The 20,621-nt window shown below is 44.6% G+C and overlaps 1 protein-coding gene and 1 long non-coding RNA gene across 4 annotated transcripts in view; one reads left to right on the plus strand and one right to left on the minus strand.

The window, feature by feature from the left end:
* The window catches only part of LOC134981073 (neurexin-3-beta-like), a 72,742-nt gene extending 60,221 nt beyond the window's left edge, over window positions 1-12,521 (plus strand). For both annotated transcript variants that reach the window (XM_063948216.1, XM_063948217.1), the window contains exon 6: window positions 7,756-12,521. In XM_063948216.1, the coding sequence (XP_063804286.1) occupies window positions 7,756-8,675 (920 nt within the window). In that variant the 3' untranslated portion in view covers window positions 8,676-12,521. The remainder of the gene's footprint in view (window positions 1-7,755) is intronic.
* LOC134981074 (uncharacterized) overlaps window positions 1-20,621 on the minus strand; it is a 304,398-nt gene that overhangs the window by 158,631 nt on the left and 125,146 nt on the right. The window lies entirely within an intron of this gene.

The following is a 20,621-nucleotide window of genomic DNA, read 5'->3' on the forward strand; positions in this document are numbered from 1 at the left end:
GACTTCAAACTGTTCAGATGCTTTCATTTGTCGTGGCCCAGATTTCAGGCTGCGCCTGCCAGTTAATTAGGCTTTTCAAGCCGTCTACTAAACCCACTGTTGCTGTCCCTTTTTTCCTTCTGAAGTCAGTGTCTCTGTGTCCTGAGTGGGTCAACTAGATGAAAGCGCTTATAGATTCTACTCATTAGGAACCAGATTAATTAATCAATCTAAAGTATTTTTTTTTTAAATGAAGGAGACTGGGGAAGCAAAGTATTCTAAGAGACTTCACTAAACTCACTTTGGTCACCTGAAATTTTCTCTCTGATGTAAAATAAACTGCATTCACTTTATGTGAAATAAATATCAACAGTTGTTTCTACAGTGTGTTTGTTGCTACAGACTCTGCAGGTGAAATGCGTTGGGTACCTTGTGACTGTTTAGGGTACAGTATGAAACTTTGCATCGCTTTTATGATAAAAAAACAAAACATGGTCACATATAATAATTGACAACGAAGTACAGAGTGGTTAATGCAGCACATTTCATGCAAGTGGTTTTACACCCGGGATGCGGTTAAGATACAGGCGTTCGGCACCACAGCTGTCAGAATGCTGACGCCGGAATGCCGACCCCGGCATCAATTGAATTGCTGAACTCCGGAATCTTGGTTGAGTCTGCGCTGGATTTAACTACTGTAAGCCGCGGATGGGGGGGGTCTTAGGTTTAGGCTGCGGGGGGAGGGTTAGACACCCCTGTGGGTGGGGGGGGGCTTAGGCTGCGGTAGAGGGTTAGGCTGTGGGGAGGAGGGGGGGGGTTACGGTTAGGCACCATTGGGGAGGGTTAGGGTCAGGCTGCAGGGAAAAGTTGGTTGGGGATCAGGGTTTGCTTTAGGTTTTGTGGGACTGTCGGGATTATCACCTCTGGGATGCCACTGTCGGTGTTTTGACAGCCGGCATTTCGTTCTCCGGGATATCGTATGTATTCCTTAGACCCACAACCCTTATCAGGTACAAATGCCTTCTGGGCTGCCTGCTATTTAGCCAGCTGCAGCCGTTCATGGTGCAGAATTCCACAGTCCTTCCAGTTTGAGTCAATATGGTGGTGCCTCTACATAGACCATAAGAAGTGAATTTTCTTGTTCTCTAATGCTCTGGGCTGCATGCCTCGCCCCGTGTAAGAGGGCATAAACAAGGGAGATGTACAGGAACAAAATAATAAGACTTATTACGGGTGTAGTAGGGTATACTGAAGACCACCCACTTATTACTGGATTTTCCACTTGTGACTAATGGGGTACCAAAGAGACCCTCTCCATCCACAAACGGAATCCAGTTATATGTATCCTATATGAGAAACAATGGCACACAGAGCCAGAGGTTGACTGACGGGAATGAGACCTGTTTGTGTTTCATTGTGGTATGAAGTGTATGAGCTTGAAATGCTTACACAATCTATGCAGTGTCACATTGCCACACTGTGGTGTCTGATTCTGAGTTACACGCAACATCTAACAATTATTTGCATATGTCCTGAGCAGCACACGCATCTTTACAATTGTATGCACAAAACATCATGGGCTGCATATGTACCTTTTACAATCGTATGCACAATATGGAGTGGGCTGCGCATGTATCTTTACGAACACATGCATGATAAGTAGGCTTGCCATACTGTCCCTTTAAATCGGCATGCTCATGGATTACACAGTTCTGTGGCTGATTCAAACCTGGAGAAATGTAGGCTTGAAGTCAACCAGCCACAGAACCTGTTTATTTCATTAGTGTCCCAGTTTACAGATATAGTATGGTAAGCCTAACGAGACTGGGCTACATACACACCTTTCTAAAAGTATGCACAATACGGAATGGGCTGCATATGCATCTTCCGAACATATGCACAATACAGAGTAGGCTACATATGCATCTTTACAAACGTATGCACGATACGCAGTGGGGATGTATTGCAACCATTTCTCTTCAGCAGCTAAGGAGGCGCTGCTGGATGGTGACTAGGTGGCAACGATGTGAATGCACGTAAGAGAAATGTTTAGTGGGTGTGTTGTCAGAATTACTACCCTGGGTTAAGCGTATGCATCGTGGATGCCAACATCAGACTGCTCTCATGTACCTAGCAATGAGGCAAGAGTCGCCAGTAAATATTTTAGCTGCTCTGGCATTCCATAAAAAAGATGGGCAGTGCAGTTGTAAAGATGCGTGCACATTAGTACATGCGTATAATAGCACTGGCATTCTGTTTTCAATGCGTCTGCTTGTGGACCTGTGTGCGAATCATATGCTGTGTGTGCCTATAAATCAGCCTGCAACAGCTCTGGCCTTGCAGTTTTCACACACAGTATTTTGCTCTATTTTATTGACCGCTTTGGAGATGATACATTTACCATCTCATGTAGGCAGATTTATTTAGCATTTTTGCAAATTCCTGATAGTGACCCGTTAAAGTGATTTCCTGAACCCAGGTAAAACTCTATAGGAGAGATGTATCAAGTCACGGGGAGAGAGAAACTACCTCTTGCTGCCCTTACTCTGCACTCTGGTCATTTGGCATAAAGATCTGGTCATTTAGCAATTGTGAGTACAAATGGGTTCATTGCATGTGGGTACTGTAAAACCTGTTATTGCCTTTATATTATAGGTTAAGTGAGAACACAATTTCTCTGGTTCTGCAGTTTGGACACTTCAGCTGAAAATGATGCCTTTCAGCAAACTGAATGCTGTCAGATTTTAACCTTTGTCCTGGGTGTGCTACTGAAATGGTTAATTTGCTGCAGTCCACTGGTGTAAAATTAGCTAGTGACCCAGATGACGTTGGGGAGCCCTGAGGCGACATCTCTGGATGAGGGTGCCTCAGGTGATGTGTGTTCTAGAATGTGAAATCTTACAATACCCCCTCTGGCGGAGCCAGGAACCAGGCTGCGAGACCCAGATACACACGGTTGTGTTCACATTATGGTTGATGTGTTATTTCCTCACTGTGGAATCTCAAACTGGGGCACCTGCTGACAAAGGAGCTTGCACTTCAATAGGAATGTTTCATGGTTTCTGATGTTGGATAGAAATAGGGAGATCTTTTGGTCTGTCTTTTTCTAGCCCACAACAATGGCTGACCCCTTCCGTACTGTGAATGAACGCAACGTTTGGCCCATTGCTTGGTAGAATATCCCAGGAATGCCAAATGTTAGTTACTCTGCACCAGTATCTCCACATACAGAAAAGCTAAAAAGTTAAAGTATCCTATTTAACAGTGTAACCAGCCCTAATCCGCATCTCTGCCTCCTGCCACCCCGTCACACACAGTCTGGTCCCATACACTGTACATACAAACATGCTTTACGCACAATCACACGTTTTGCAGGGACTGACGATGGCGTTTGATTCGGTTGCTTTTGTGGCGAGATTTAATAGTGATTTTTTTAAATTTTAAAGACACAAACTACTGTAAACTGTGTTAGCACGAAGAACATATATTCCAACCTAACACACCTTTAAAAAACTATTACCGCGCCTTTAAATTTTGACACACAAATGTCAGATTTTACAACATTGCACCTGTGTGTCAACAGACTGCGGCATTTATGAAGCGCCAACAGTGGTGTATTATGCCAGGTTTTGCATTGTAGCATGACATAAGGGCCCTACATGCTTAAAGATTTGCCGCCGAGCTGCCCGATGGCGGATACAGCCGACCCGGTGGGGGGGGGGGGTTTCAGTGACGGGGGGGAGTGAGGTTACTTCACTCCCCCCGTCACACGGCTCCATAGAAGTGCAGGCAAATATGGACAAGATCGTCCATATTGGCCTGCATGCACAGCCGACGGGGCACCAGCGATGAACGAGCGCGGGGCCGCACATCGTTCATCGCTGGAGCCTCCATACTCAAAGATATGAACGGTATCTTGTTCATTAATGAACGAGATCGTTCATATCTTTGAGTGATATCGCCTAGTCTGTAGGGCCTATGGGCCAATGGGGGCATCTCTGAAGGTCAAGGGATTTAGATGGGTGGAGGTTGCGGTATAGTGGGTATCTGTTGAGGACAAGGTGGAGATCGATGCCAGCCTGTTAAGAGCTATGTGCTGCTTTACACCATCCAGACTCTCTATGGTTGAGTGTATTTATCGGCACACAAACACCATTGTAATGTACACCTTAGGTAAAGCGGAAGTGAGATAAACTGCCCCCCGCATGTGCATTTCCATCTTGCACTGGAAGCCGCTGTGCACTTATTACCAGAGGACGTGTATGGAACCTCCACATATTTTGTGGTTCATAAATGACCCTTAAAGACAGATATTGCCATGCGATATTAGAAATCAAAGGTGAGATGGGAGAGCAGTAACAGGACATTAGGATTACACAGCAGCCAGCCTATGATCCGTATCCAAGAAGTGCGCGCAGAGGCGGTAGAGCGAAAACATCATAGGAACACCCCTCATTACCAAAGGAGATCAGACGCTCAGTGGGAGTCCTACACAGGACCATTATGTTACTAGCGGGGGTGCCAATCTGCTGTGTCAAAGGTAGAGGAGAATTCTTACAATTGCTTAAACACATTGCAGGCAAGGTCCTGAATAGTCTGTTTCCAAGCAATGATACGGTCAATGTTGCGTTCAGTCATTCTCCTGTCTTACCTCGCTACATCCTTTCCCGATCCTCCCTTCCTTGCTGGGATTTTATTCTTTATTTCTTCTATACTTTCCCTAAATGCAACTTTCAGCATGCATCAACATCCTGCAGCCAAAAACTGACCCACTGTGGACTGAAACCAATCTCTTTGGTTTTTCCTGTTTATTTGTCATGCACAAACAGACTGCAGTACTTGGTCATCATGGGAAATCCATAAATGATTTCTGTATTCACAACCAAATAACCATTCACAGACCTGATCATCAGTGTTACGGGTGGAGTTGCTTACGTCACATTAAATTAGCATTGCGCTCTCCTGAGATTCGGATCATGGAAAGTGGCACAAAGAAAAAAAAAAGAAGCCAGGTTTCACTGACCATAACCCACCAATGATGGGTAAAACAAAATAGGCAAACATTGGCTTTGGCAAATAAGCTCCACATCCCATGTAGTCTGTGTGTGCATCGTTTGGAAAAATGTCCCAGCATTCCTTACGTTCTGGAACCAAAGAACGGAACTCCTTTTCTCCCCTGTGGGATAAGAATGTTTTTTTTCCCCCCCTGTGGTTTTTATTTGTCAGTGTAATTCCTCTCCAGTATAATGTCCTCTTACTTGATGCTTGGTTTGTTTCCAAAATTCTGCCCTCCCTGCATTAAAATGAGCCACAAAATATGCTGTAATTTTTTTTTTCTAATGCAATTTACAAAGGAACAACTTTAGCTGCCCTGACTTACTGATCCCGGTCTACGGTATGTCCAGCTTTGGACCTTAGTCAGTAAACACATTACCCTATTACTTGTTGACCCCTCTTTATATTCCTTTCTCTCTGGCCTGCAGCTAAAATTGTTCCAAGGACAGACGCGTCTTGAGCGCAAGCCCCGTCTGTTGTGACTTAATTTAGCTCCGCTCTTCATGTTAACAAGACTTATTTTTTTTTATTATTTGTATTTTTATTTTTTTTTAGTAGAAGAAAAAAAAACTTTTTGAGGTTGTTTTTGTTTTTTTGGAGAAGATATTGCTGTCTGATATTTTTCTTACAACTGTTTGATGTGGATCTGAAAAATTTTGGGTGGGTGATGAAGGTGAAGGAGATTTGCATGTCGGACAAGTTGCAGTTTAGGGTTTGTAATATCTGTTGGTGTTTAGAGTTTTGCTTTTTCTTTTCCTAGATGGGCATGCAAATGTTCATTTTGTTTTTTTTTTATTTTGTTCTGTATATTGCCTGTCCCTTCCTTACAGCCAGAAGCTCAAAAGCTGCTAGATCACTACGTAACGCCTTATCATGGACATGGCAACTGACTCACACCCTCGGCCTACTTATATTCATCCAATGTCTAGTCTCCTTATAGATTTGTCCTCCCTTATTTCTCAACCCTCGTCTCCTTCCACCCTCTTTATTCCATCCATTAGACTTTTTTCTTTTTTTCTATTCCCTCCCCCCACCAACAAAAAAAAATTACAAAAAATTCAGTGATGAACGCAGTAGAGTGCAATCAATAATAAAATATATATAATCCAGTATGAATAGGCACAAACGGATTCAGATGGATTGGGCAATATTTTTTTCCAATATTAATCTAAATGTCAAAAAAAAGCAAAATTCTAAAAATATTTACAGGGGTTGATTTTATTTGTTCTCCATTTCTCTCTTTTTATTTTACTAACTTCAAAAGACTTACACAGATATTTATTACAAGTGAGCCAAGCGCCAGTGTGTATGTTACTCCACAGGAACGTTCTCTTTGTGTTTTCGTGCTGTGAGTCCTATGTGTCATTTTACCTGTGTCATTTTTTTGTCTTTTAAGAGATAGCTAGATGACAACTCCTGATTTATAAAACGTCTCACTAAACTTGCTTTTGGTTTAAGTATTAGGGGGGGGGGGGAACAAAAACTAAACAAAACAAAAAGAATTGACAAGAATGTATCCGTTTGACATTCTTATACAAACTTTGTTCTGTAAACTTTTTTTTTTTACATGCCAAAAAACATGCGGGCAATTTGTGGATGTAAGTCTTCAGCAAAGTAATGTATTTTTTTTTTTTTTTTACTTCTAATTCTTCATTTTTAATTTTTTTTTTGTCACGTATTTTCGGTTCTTCATTTTTATGCTTTTTGGTTGGGGTTCTTTATTTTACCTTAATTTCAGTTTCTCGTTTCCTAAGTTGAATCTTTTTCCAGACTTTTATTCTTTATGGTATCTGTGTTTCAAACATATTATTTACTTGTATTTGCCGTGGAGATTTGTTTGTTTTCTTTTTACATTGTTATTTTGGGGGGGGGGGGGGGGGGATTTCAATGTTCCATTATTATTTTTGAATGTAAAATTGATTGTATCTATCAGTTCCCACTAACCATAGGTTGAATACTTGTTAGTGAAAGTTAGGCGTCTGGCACAGTTGGCTACATGACGTGTGATTTGTAATTTAACATTCACATCTTAAACATAGATGAGGAGCTCACTATAGCTGACGCCCTTTATGCAAGTGGCACGAGGCAGAAGCCCACACATCCAAGTCCTGTAGATTTCTGTAAATACTCACATATAGGGGCAATATATTACAGATCTGTTTATCCTGTACTTGTACATGCCAAATGGGGCATTAAGTGTATTTGGACACCCTCGTGGCTCCATCAGGCAGACGAATTGTGGCTAATGCTTATTGTTTATAGCCAGCTTTTAAGCTACACCAATGTTAACGTACTAGTTTGTAAATGTTGGAGCAGATCTGTGTGAACTAGAGACAAAAGTTTTGTGCCTTCAATGGCCTCTACCCAAAGAGCAACTTGTCCTGTAGAAGAAGGGAATTCTTTCCTCACAACACTCCCCTGAGATGCTGATATTCATAACTCAATTGTATGTGTTGGCCAAGTCTAACCCATAAGATCAGTAGACTCCGAGGCAAAGAGTGGACCTTTGATCTGGTTAGGTTGGATTAGGCTTGCCCTAATAAGTTACATAAATGTCAGCTGATGAGACCAGTGCAGAACCCTTTAGTAATACAGACCAGGTATGGGAACTGATTATCTGCCTATGCTTGTTGTTATGTATTCTACAGTTCCACTACTAATTATGTTGTTCTTCTCCTTTTTTTTTTTTTTTTCTTCCTTTTTGCGTCTCCTTACATTTAGGAGGTGAATTAGTAATACCCATCCTAGTAGAGGATCCCTTAGATACCCCTTCAGTAGCTACACGTACACCCTCCATCACTCTCTCCCCTACCTTCCAACCACTCCTCACCATAATTGAGACCACCAAAGATTCCCAGTCTGTGACACCTGAGGCGGGGTTACCTTGCTTGTCGGACCAAGGCAGCGATGGTTGTGATGATGATGGCTTGGTGATATCTGGGTATGGCTCAGGGGAAACCTTTGACTCTAACCTGCCCCCTACCGATGACGAAGATTTTTACACCACCCTCTCCTTGGTAACAGATAAGAGCCTTTCCACATCATTCTTCGATGGTGGCTTCAAATCACAGGCACCCAAATGGGGATCAAAGGACTTTAGACCTAACAAAGTCTCCGAACCTGGTAGGACTTATACCACAAGTTTGCCCCCTGAGCTGATACGCTCCACGTCTTCATCTGGGATGGTGCCCATGGTGCCAGCTGGGAAAATGAATAACCATGAGCTCAAGCCCCAGCCCGATATAGTGTTGCTACCGTTTCCCACTGCCTACGAGCTAGACAGCACAAAGCTCAGGAGTCCGCTAATAACATCCCCCATGTTCCGTAATGTGCCCACAGCAAACCCCACGATGCCGGGAAGCAGACGGGTCCCGGGGGCTTCTGAGGTGGTCCGGGAGTCCAGCAGCACGACGGGAATGGTCGTCGGCATTGTGGCAGCCGCTGCTCTCTGCATCCTGATCCTCCTGTATGCCATGTACAAGTACAGAAACAGGGACGAGGGGTCCTACCAGGTGGACGAGACAAGGAACTACATCAGCAACTCCGCACAGAGCAATGGTGCCCTAATGAAAGAGAAGCAGCACAGCTCTAAAGGTGGCCACAAGAAGCAGAAAAATAAGGACAAGGAGTATTACGTGTAAAATAAGATTTAATATTAATATATGTTATCAAAGCAAACACAGATGTGAACTAACTCAACCGGCAAAGGCAAAATGTACATTGCTGTTGATGTATAGAAGTATAAATATATCAGTGAACAGTAAAAAGCAATGTTTAGTGACCGGAATGGAGTGTCAGCTGCCTTGTGCCAGAGGCAGGTGATGACCGAGAGCTGTTGCTGCTCTACCCAGGCTGGATACAGCTAACTGTAATATAAAGCACACTTACTATTCTGTCTGCCGCAAAAAGACAAAAACCTATATACACAAACAAGAACGTGAACTCCAGCTGACCAGTTCTACGGCTCTCTCCTCAATCTGTGTGGATCCAATTCAGAGGAGCCCCTGGGATCTTTCACAGCCAACAGTCTCGAGAGAGCCTTAAAATATCAAAGCAAAGGGGAAAAAAAAAAATACAAAAAACAACAAAAAAGTCAAAGACTCTGAAAATGTATTTATTTATCCATTTTTATGTTTCTGATTTTGGGAGGTTTAATATTTTTTTTTTTTTTTACATTTTTTTTCTAATTTCTCCCATCTTTGTTTATAATGAAAATACACAACATGGCCGACTGTGGCCATGTACAGCCAAGGAACTGTAAACCCCATGTATAATAGCAGATGTGTGTGAGTGTGCTGAATGTTTGTGGATGGAGATTGTTGCCATATAAAGAAATCATGGTGTGTTCTCTTTTCATATCAGGTTGTGGTGTCTTATAGAACATATTGTTTGCAGTATGTTTAAATAAAATATAAAAGAAAAAAAAAAAAACTATATTGGAAAGAGGATTGGCGATGGCCCGGGTCTGTATAGCCAGAATCGGCCTGCGCCTGTAAACGCGCAGAACTGTCACATGGCCAAATAATGCCGGTGTGAAAGGGGAAGAAATCCGTTGTGTCCTTTTTTTTGTCAAATGTCAGCAATTGAAAAATGAGCCGGAAATAGAAGAAAAATAATATTTATTAAAGTATCCAGAAAAAGAGACTTTCTTTGCATTTCCGGTTTTGTGACTTCCTGCGATGCATGCAAAAAACAAACATGAAAGCAACAATTAAGGAAGTGGCGTGGACAGCGCCCGTCAGATGGGACGACACCATGACAAAAGCCAAATTGTCTTTGCGGTTGTAGTGTTTCCCTGTGTAAGACGGGATCTGAATTTGGGCCTTGTCCAGTCTACTTTTGAGGACTTCAGACAAATGAAATTACATTTAAAAAAAAAAAAAAGCTTTCACAGATGAATTTAACAGAGAAAATGAATTTTATTACGAGTAGAATCTATATATACATATATAAATATGCAGAGATATTTATTGAGATGACTGGTATTTGTTTATGGGGACAGGAATATTGTGTTTTAAAGAGAGATTTGTCATTAACCCCCCCAGTGCCAGTTGCAATGCCGGTACGATTTGCCGACACGCCAAAAGAGGATCTCTCGCTTTGTACTAGCCTAGGAGCTTATTGACTTACCGCCGTTGCAGGAGGAAGAACGGCAATCAGAGACGGAAATATAATAATTAAGCGTATTGAGAGTTTTCCCTTTTAAGATGAGTAATTGGAGCCCTCTGTGTTCAGGGGCTAATTGTGGAGCTATACCTGAATATTCTGACAACTTGTGCCCCCAGAACAGGCGACAAAACCCCCATTTACAAGCGGCACATGTCCGAGATATGGACAAGGTATAAAGAATGTATTAAGCCCAAAAGAGCAACAATTTCCATTCAAAATGCACTTTATAGAAACATATATTGTACAGGAGAAGCACTACTGCCCAAGTTCCCCTTTTCCGGTCTCCCCCAATCACAGGCTGTCTCCCCCTGTAGCGTAATGTTTGTGTTCCTAGTATTGCAGGGACACGGCTGCTAAATACTTCTCTAGATAATTTGTGCCTTTTCTCACCAAAAGAAATAACCCCTTTAAATTCCTCAAAGCAGCGGCGTTAACCATTTCTGTTCCAAGGGGGTTAATGACAAGCTCCCCGTATTAGCCCTTTCACCTCCTGGTTTCCCAGGTCCAAGGCATTATCAAACAATACTGGGTGCTGGGGGAGTTGTGTGTCCATTAAATGATGGCTGAACTACACGTTTGCTTTGCTGCCCCAAAGGCTGACCTCCAACCATTCATTTGGGCAAAGCAATGTCTACATGTTCATTCTTTATAATTGGCATCAGGTATTCGATGACTGGAAAGATGCACGATGGTGGTGGGGGTAGTGGGGGTGAGGATCTATAGTTATTGGGCTGGTCCACTATTTCCTTTCGTAAGCACAAGACCGAGCCATCTCTGTGTCCCACAGCTCTCCCAATGAACAGTATTAAAGGAGGGAAAGGGATAATAACACAAATTGTAAAACATGAAAAGGATTTCTATTTTATGATGTGTATTTTTTAGTGATGAGCGGATTCGGTTTTACTCGGTTCTCAAAACGGCATCTTATTGGCTCACGGATGTCACGTGTTTTGGATAGCCAATAAGATGCCGTTTTGAGAACCGAGTAAAACCGAACCTCGCTCATCACTAGTATTTTTTGCTTTTCTGCTGTGATTACATTCCTGTAATGTGTACTGTACATGTGTAAGGAACAGAGCAGTAGGACTCCCGGAGGATGTGGGGTATCTAGGATGAAGCCTCCCCGTAACTGCAGGTTTGGGTCCAGATGGAGCAGATGTGGCCTGTCCACACTAAAAACCAACAACGTAGTATTTGTCAGTGCAGTAGCCTTAATGGTTGGGTGGGGGAAAGACAATATAGGCTTCAGACCAGGCTGAGATGATGGTGAATGGACGTCGCTATATGAAAATCATTACAGAGACACTATTGGCTTTTAATAAGAACACGGAATTGTGGCATGTAGCAATCCCCTGAATTTCTGCCACTGACCCCACATTACAACACACTGGTGAATGAGAAAGTATTGTCCATTTCCCATAGCCTCCGTCAGTTTGGATTAGATGAAAAGTTTGTAAGTAATATTTAGAACATCAGCATTTGGACAGGTACCTTCCCAGTACAGTCTATGGGCATTCTAGTGTGTGTTCCTCCCTATAACAGGAGGGTGGTGGAGAGGCACACACGCACTCAGAGGTCATACAGGGTGCGTACCGACGCAAGGATCCCGAACCCTGAATAACCTGCCCGTCGACATGCCGACCAACAGGGACTATTCCCACTCATGGGTATCCACAACACTCATAGGGGTCAATTAAATTCTGCAACTTATGAATAGCGCCGGGAAATAGCTCCCGACGCTATTCAATTCAGCTGCTAGTTACACGCAATTGTCGGGAATTCTTCTCTCATCCCCGGGGATGAGAGAAGAAACCCGACAAAAGTGCTTCCTCGCGGCCGGCGCGAGGCTGATTCTGTCGGGAATCAGCCTCGCACCGGGGAGTTAAGTCGGAGAATACCCGTTCTCCCGACAATTCAACCTGTTTAGTCGGCGAGAACGGGACATCGCCGACTTAACTGGAGCTGAATTGAATAGCGTCGGGAGCTAATTCCCGGCGCTATTCATAAGTTGCCGAATTGAATTGACCCCATAGAGTGGGAATAGAACCTGTGGCAAACGCAGCGAGCCTGCAAGGGGCTTTCTTGCGCTCGCCCCCATCTAACAGCCGGGATCCCAGCCTTGGTAATGTGACCGGCGGTCCGCAGTCACACGTACTCAACCCATCATACACCCTATGTGGACCCCGTAGGAATATTGGGGGTCATTCTGAGTTGATCGTAGCTGTGCTAAATTTAGCACAGCTACAATAATCTTCCCTGACATGTGGGGTGGGGGTGGGGACGCCCAGCACAGGGCTAGTCCGCCCCCCCCCCCCCCCCACAAATACAAAAGCATCGCCGCTGTGCAATATTTTTGTATTTGTGGAGTAACTCCCGGCCAGCGCAGCTCCTGCCACTGGCTGCAGCAGCTGCGTGAGACGTCACGTAGCCGCCGCAGCCCGCCCCTCCCCCCCCCCCCCCCCCCCCGAACGGTCCGGCCATGCCTACGTTGGCCGGACTGCGGCCCCCTAAACGGCGGCATACCGCCGCCATCCAGCCCCCTCTCGCCCTGCGACCGCTACTGAACGACGGACTTTGTCCGTCCGGCATGCGCAATTTCCGACCCGATCGCTGCACTACGATAAACTGCAGCGAGCGATCGGGGCGGAATGACCCCCATTATACAAGGTGCAAAACACAGCCTTTATCCTGTTCTCCGCACTGGATGGATATAAACACTAGAGAAAACAAATGGAATATAGATCCAGATAACCTCTGATACAAAGACCCTAAACTTGAAGCTGTGCCTTTCAGGGGGATCAGTATGAAATACCTGCAATCAAAATCCCGACAGTCAAAATACAGACAACAATTGATTGACGGTTAAAATACCGACAAGATCAAAATCCCGACATTTAAAACAACAACGTCAAAATCCCGACATTTAAAATAACAAGGTCAAAATACGGACATTTAAAATGTTGACAGGTCAAAAAGTCGAAACAAGTTTTTCATAGTTTTTTTTGTGTGCATGTCAACATAGGTCGACATGGACACCGTATAAGTGTACCGCATCCCCTCGCTGCGCTCGGCACACTATTATATTCCCCCTCCAGGTCCACTGGGATGGTAAAGTATTAACAAGTCTGTTTCGGTGAAAAACTTGTGTCGACTTTTTGACCTGTTGACATTTTAAATGTTGGTATTTTGACCTTGTTGGTATTTTGACCGTTGGGATTTTGATCATTGGTTAATGGTTGTCGGAATTTAGAAATTTTGATGGTCGGTAAATTGACCTCATCCCCTTTCAGGGTACTAAAAGTTTCTATCTACTAAATGTATGAATCATAGATTGGGATCTAGGCTTTCATGTATAGGACAGTAGGGCAATATGTAGATGTTACTGCATGGACACTAGTAAAACCTGCGGGATCTAGAAGGTGTTGGTTCCCGGTCAAACCCTAATTTTGTTTTTAAAGTGGCAATCATTTTACAAGGGAAAACCATCCCTTGTAAAATGATTGCCGCTTCAAAAAAACTTCCCAGTTCAGCCAGGAACCCGCACCCCCGGCCAGCTCGGACGTAATTACATCCGGCCCCAGGATAGTGATGTCTGCTTGGCGCTGCGCACATCTGCTGGGACTGAACAGTTACTGGAAGACGTCTTTCTATGCATCCAACATCTTCTATCCCCAGTCTATAAAGACATTTCATTTTGTCCTACTTCCTGCGTTCCTTACCATGTACAGACAGTTTCCTTCACGGCAGTGGGGCTAGCAGATGAATACTAAATATGTTCTTTAAAAAATTGTCTTACGGTTTAATATTATGCTTTATGACATATTGTGGTTACAGAGGGTTTCATGTCACCGCCTGTAGACTGCAGTCCAAGCATATTATTAAGATCGCCACGTTTAGTGCTGATTGGGGATGAGTACTTTCTGTTCCCTAGGGGACCAACAGCCATTATACCGCTAGTGGGAATGTGTTTAGATTCTGCTACAAGCCCCCTGCCGTCTGAGGGATCAAACCAAGCCCCCCTCTGTGGTGTCAGCAGAACATTGTGGGATGATTAGCTCATGCCTACTTTGCCACAGTAAAAATAAAAAGAAACTATATGAAATGATTAGCAATGTGTATTATCTTCGTGGCATTTCAGAGACAAAGCTGCCATTTGCCAAACACCTACAATCATAGGCGGCTTCTTTTATTGTCACTTCTATTTTTTTTTTTTTTGTCACTTCTAACAAAGAGTATGAAAAGACCACTAAAGGGACTTGTATGCGTGTGCTTTTACTTTTTAAATGGATCGTAATGTCATTGCTGTGTACGTGTAAAGATTTTCTTTATCAAATTCCTTTTTCTTTTTTTTTATCTTATCTGAAAAATAAAACTAAACAGTAAAATAAAAATGTGTCTCTTATGCGTTCTTCACCGTAACATGTAAACTTCAAGTGACATTCACAGTTTGTCCTACAGCTTATACACACCGTAACATAACGTAACCACCAGCAGTCAGTAAATCTCTGTATAGTATATATAGACACCCGGCACTCTCTGATCCTGTCCTGATAATACACCCAGTCAGGTTATCTCTGTATATTATATATAGACACCCGGCGCTGTCTGATCCTTTCCTGATAATAACACCCAGTCAGGAGATCTCTGTATATTATATATAGACACCCAGCGCTGTCTGATCCTATCCTGATAATAACACCCAGTCAGATCTCTTCATATTATATATAGACACCCAGCGCTGTCTGATTCTGTCCTGATAATAACACCCAGTCAGGAGATCTCTGTATATTATATATAGACACCCGGCACTGTCTGATCCGGTCCTGATAATAACACCCAGTCAGATCTCTTCATATTATATATAGACACCCAGCGCTGTCTGATTCTGTCCTGATAATAACACCCAGTCAGGAGATCTCTGTATATTATATATAGACACCCGGCACTGTCTGATCCTGTCCTGATAATAACACCCAGTCAGGAGATCTCTGTATATTATATATAGACACCCGGCGCTGTCTGATCCTGTCCTGATAATAACACCCAGTCAGATCTCTTCATATTATATATAGACACCCGGCGCTGTCTGATTCTGTCCTGATAATAACACCCAGTCAGGAGACCTCTGTATATTATATATAGACACCCAGCGCTGTCTGATTCTGTCCTGATAATAACACCCAGTCAGGAGATCTCTGTATATTATATATAGACACCCGGCGCTGTCTGATCCTGTCCTGATAATAACACCCAGTCAGGAGATCTCTGTATATTATATATAGACATCCGGCACTGTCTGATCCTGTCCTAATAATAACACTCAGTCAGGAGATCTCTGTATATTATATATAGACACCTGGCGGTGTCTGATCCTGTCCTGATAATAACACCCAGTCAGGGGATCTCTGTATATTATATATAGACACCCGGCGCACTTTTTCCACGTTTTGTTGTTACAGCCTTATTCCAAAATGGAATAAATTAATTTTTTCCCTCAAAATTCTACACACAATACCCCATACTGACAACATGAAGTTTTTTTTGAGATTTTTGCAAATTTATTAAAAATAAAAGAAATCACATGTACATAAGTATTCACAGCCTTTGCTCAATACTTTGTTGATGCCCCTTTGGCAGCAATTACAGCCTCAAGTCTTTTTGAATATGACTCCACAAGCTTGGCACACCTATCTTTGGGCAGTTTCACCCATTCCTCTTTGCAGCACCTCTCAAGCTCCATCAGGTTGGATGGGAAGCGTCGGTACACAGCCATTTTCCGATCCAGTCTCCAGTCCAGTGATGTTCAATCGGATTCATGTCTGGGCTCTGCTGGGCCACTCAAGGACATTCACAGAGTTGTCCTGAAGCCACTCCTTTGATATTTTGGCTGTGGGGGTAATTCAGACCTGATCCCTGGGCAGCAATTTTTGCAGCCCTGCGATCGGATAGTCACAGATTTTGTGCAGTCTCTGCACAGCCCAGGACTTACTCAGCCGCTGCGATCACATCCGCCTGTCCGGAACCGGAACGGAGGTCCAGAACCCTCCCTGCAAACGCATGGACACGCCTGCGTTTTTCCAAACACTCCCAGAAAACGGTCAGTTGCCACCCACAAACGCCCTCTTCCTGTCAATCTACTTGCGAACGCCTGTGCAAATGGACTATTTCGCACAAACCCGTGTGATAAGCCTGCGCAGTTTAGACTTGATCGCCCGCTGTGCGAAAACGCAGCCTAGCGATCAGGTCTGAATTACCCCCTGTGTGCTTTGGGTCGTTGTCCTACTGAAAGATGAACCGTCGCCCCAGTCTGAGGTCAAGAGCGCTCTGGAGCAGGTTTTCATCCAGGATATGTCTGTACATTGCTGCATTCATCTTCCCTCTATCCTGACTAGTCTCCCAATCCCTGCCGCTGAAAAACATTCCCATAGCATGATGCTGCCACCACCATGGTTCACTGTAGGGATGGTATTGGCCTGGTGATGAGCGGTGCCTGGTTTCCTCCAAACATGACGCCTGGCATTCACGCCAAAGAGTTCAATCTTTGTCTCATCAGACCAGAGAATTTTGTTTCTCATGGTCTGAGAGTCCTTCAGGTGCATTTTGGAAAACTCCAGGCGGGCTGCCATGTGCTTTTTTACTAAGGAGTGGCTTCCGTCTGGCCACTCTACCATACAGGCCTGATTGCTGGATTGCTGCAGAGATGGTTGTCCTTCTGTTAGGTTCTCCTATCTCCACAGAGGAATGCTGTAGCTCTGATAGAGTGACCATTGGGTTCTTGGTCACCTCCCTGACTAGGGCCCTTCTCCCCCGATCGCTCAGTTTAGACGGCCGGCCAGCTCTAGAAAGAGTCCTGGTGGCTCCAAATTTCTTCAATTTATGAATGATGGAGGCCACTGTGCTCATTGGGACCTTCAAAGCAGCAGTTATTTTTCTGTACCCTTCCCCAGATTTGTGCCTCGAGACAATCCTGTCTCAGAGGTCTACAGACAATTCCTTTGACTTCATGCTTGGTTTGTTCTCTGACATGCACTGTCAAGTGTGGGACCTTATATAGACAGGTGTGTGCCTTTCCAAATCATGTCCAATCAACTGAATTTACCACAGGTGGATTCCAATTAAGCTGTAGAACATCTCAAGGATGATTAGTGGAAACAGGATGCAGCTGATCACAATTTTGAGCTTCATGGCAAAGCCTCTGAATACTTATGTAGAGGTGATTTCTTAGTTTTTTATTTTTAATAAATTAGCAAAAATCACAAAAACTTTTTTCACGTTGTCATTATGGGGTATTGTGTGTAGAATTTTGCGGGGAAATATAAATTTATTTTGGAATAAGGTTGTAACATAACAAAATGTGGAAAAAGTGAAGCGCTGTGAATACTTTCCGGATGCACTGTAAAAGCAGCAATGGCTGAGTCTGTGCCCCAGTGGGCGAGACATCAACTGCAAAAACGCTGAAGTAAGAAAGTATACGTGTTCGGACATTGGCTGTGTGCCAGTTACATGTTGGGGCATTGGAGGTAAGTGAATACTGTATACGTTGAGGCATTGGGTGTGTGCCAGTCACATGTTGATGCATTGGGTGTATGCAAGTTACATGTTGGCGCATTGGGTACGTGCCAGTTAAGCCCCGTCCACACTAGCCGATCCCCACCAATGCAGATATTGGCTGCGGCGGGGACCCGGCATCGGCAAGTGAATACACACTTGCCGATGCTGGCGGGGAAGGGAGCGGCGGCATGGGGAATGGCGGCCTTGCTGCATCTGCAGCATGGCTGTCGTTAACGAGGACCTCCCTCGTTTGTACATGTTCAGACGAGGGAGGGTGTCGATAACGATGCGCGGGAGTATACACACTGGACGAGAAAGTGAAAGATCTTGCTCACATCGGCCCTTCTGAGTGAGATCTTTCACTTTCTTGTCTAGTGTGTATGGGGCTTTACACATTGGGGCATTGGGTGCGTGCCAGTCACACATTGGGGCATTGGGTGCGTGCCAGTTACACGTTGGGGCATTGGGTGAGTGCCAGTCACATTGGGGCATTGGGTGCGTGCCAGTTACACATTGGGGCATTGGGTGCGTGCCAGTTACACATTGGGGCATTGGGTGCGTGCCAGTTACACGTTGGGGCATTGGCGGTAAGTGAATACTGTATATGTTAATATGGGGAGAACTGTGAGGCATCTCAGAGGATGGCGAGTACATTTTAGAACTCACAGATGACGCGGTACAAATGCCGATATGGACATTACATTATGTGAAATGGCGACTTCGGCATTGTCAACAAACAACCTGTCGACTTAGTGCTGTCAATGCATTTCATTCCTAATCCCACCCTCATCAAAGTCCAACCCGACCGCAAATATGGACTGCAGCGTCATGCCAATGATGACATAATGACTGTTGACATAACGTCCAAGTCAACATTCTAGTTACGATGTTATGGGTACATACTCAGCTACCATCACCCCCTGCAGCCAAGCGCCCCAGCCAGAGGCATTATATGCTGTGACATCACATGACTGATGGTACATGCTGGATGTAGTTGCTGGTTTGCTCACTCTTATCCTGGTAAGATGGCATCTTATGTAGAGGAGTACGTTTTGCTTAGTTTGGGACATTGGGGGTTATTCCGAGTTGATCGCATGCTGCAACTTTTTGCAGCCCGTGCGATCAACTAGACGCCGCCTATGGGGGAGTGTATTATAGCAGAGCAGGGCTGCGATCGCTTGTGCGGCCCTGCTATGCTAAAAAAGTTGTGTGTAGAACAAGACCAGGGTATGAGTTACTTACCCTGTGTGATGAATCCAGCGTTGCAGGTCCCGGAATTGACGTCAGACATCCGCCCTCCAAACGCCTGGACACGCATGCGTTCACCACGCCATTCCCAGAAAACAGTCAGTTGACACCCACAAATGCCCTCTTCCTGTCAATATCCTTGAGATTGGCTGTGCGATTGGATTCTTCGTTAAATCCATCGCCCAGCAATGATCCGCTTTGTCGCTGTACCATGCGCCTGCGCATTGCGGTGCATACGCATGCGCAGTAGTAACCTGTTTGCTGCACTGAGAAAAACGGCACCGAGCGATCAACTTGGAATGACCCTCTGTTTGAAAAATAACCTCCAATAATGTCTCGGTTGGACGTCTGAGCGGTCGCAGTGGGGTGTTTCTGCACACAGCATGTTATAATGGGAGCATTACCATCCAGGGGCTACAAAAGCTAAGCCTGCACGGTTACGGAGGTGGTCGTCTGCATAGGATGACCAATCAAGCTGCAATCTCCTTTCCCCTCCAGTGTCACACAACCAACCTTTCCCTCGGCTGTGAAACAAAGGACCTGGGAAAAGCAGTGGCAGGAAGCAGGACCCGTGGTTGTGGGGATTATTTCGGCAATAAGTGGTAAAACAGATTAAAGCAGGCCCATTTCATTTTTAAGGCAATGCATTGGGTTCTCCTGGTTACAGACCTAGAACGGCACATTTTAGTGCATCACTCACTAGTGTAATCTTACAAAACCATTTATTGTAGAACAGAGAGATGAGATTAGCGTTCAACCTCAGAGTCCAGGTATACATGGAGCAGGGATATGAGGATAAGGAAACGCGCAGAGATTGTGGTGTGATTTTACGGGGCCCGTGTCAGAAACGCCAGCTAGACTATTGCAGGAATGACGCCGTTTAATCAGGAGATATCTGGAAGTGGTATCACTCAGGGGAGTTAGACAAATTCTATCGACAGTTAAGGAGGTGGGATGATGAACGGATCAATTATTAAAGACAAAAAAACCAATGTCTCCTTTTGCGTTGTGGAATTAGGACAATGATTTAATGCCTCCTCCTTTACCCCTCATAACCCTGATTGCCGCATTTGCATCCCTGGGCTGCGAGCATGAGGTGTATAAAGTTGCCCTGTTATTTACAGATCATGTTGTTGCCCAAATTGATTACAGTGGAGCCAGAAGAATTACTTTAAACTGTGTCCCTGAATTGAAGTACAGGTCGAGTATCCCATATCCGGATATGGGATTTTTATGGAGACATCTGGCTAATAGGCACCACCCCCCCACCCACCCAGACTATGGGGGTCATTCCGACCCGTTCGCGCGCTGTGGTTCATCGAGGTAGTGTAAACGGGTCGGTTCTGCGCATGCGCGGCGGACGCAATGCGCAGGCGTGTCGTTGCTCAGCGACGGCAGTCCCTGGGCAGCGACGCTGGGAACGAAGGAAGCGGTCACAGCGCGGATCGCAAGAAGATTGACAGGCGAGAGGCAGATTGGGGCGTCAACTCACCGTTTTCCGGGCGTGGAGATCCGAACGCAGGCGCGTCGAGGCGTTTGGAGGGCAGATGTGTGACGTCAATTACGGGACCTTCATCGCACAGGGTAAGTAACTGCAGGGCTGGTCTTCTTTTACACAA

The sequence above is a fragment of the Pseudophryne corroboree genome, chromosome 12 (assembly GCF_028390025.1).
Source record: "Pseudophryne corroboree isolate aPseCor3 chromosome 12, aPseCor3.hap2, whole genome shotgun sequence".
Classification (NCBI taxonomy): Eukaryota; Metazoa; Chordata; class Amphibia; order Anura; family Myobatrachidae; genus Pseudophryne; species Pseudophryne corroboree.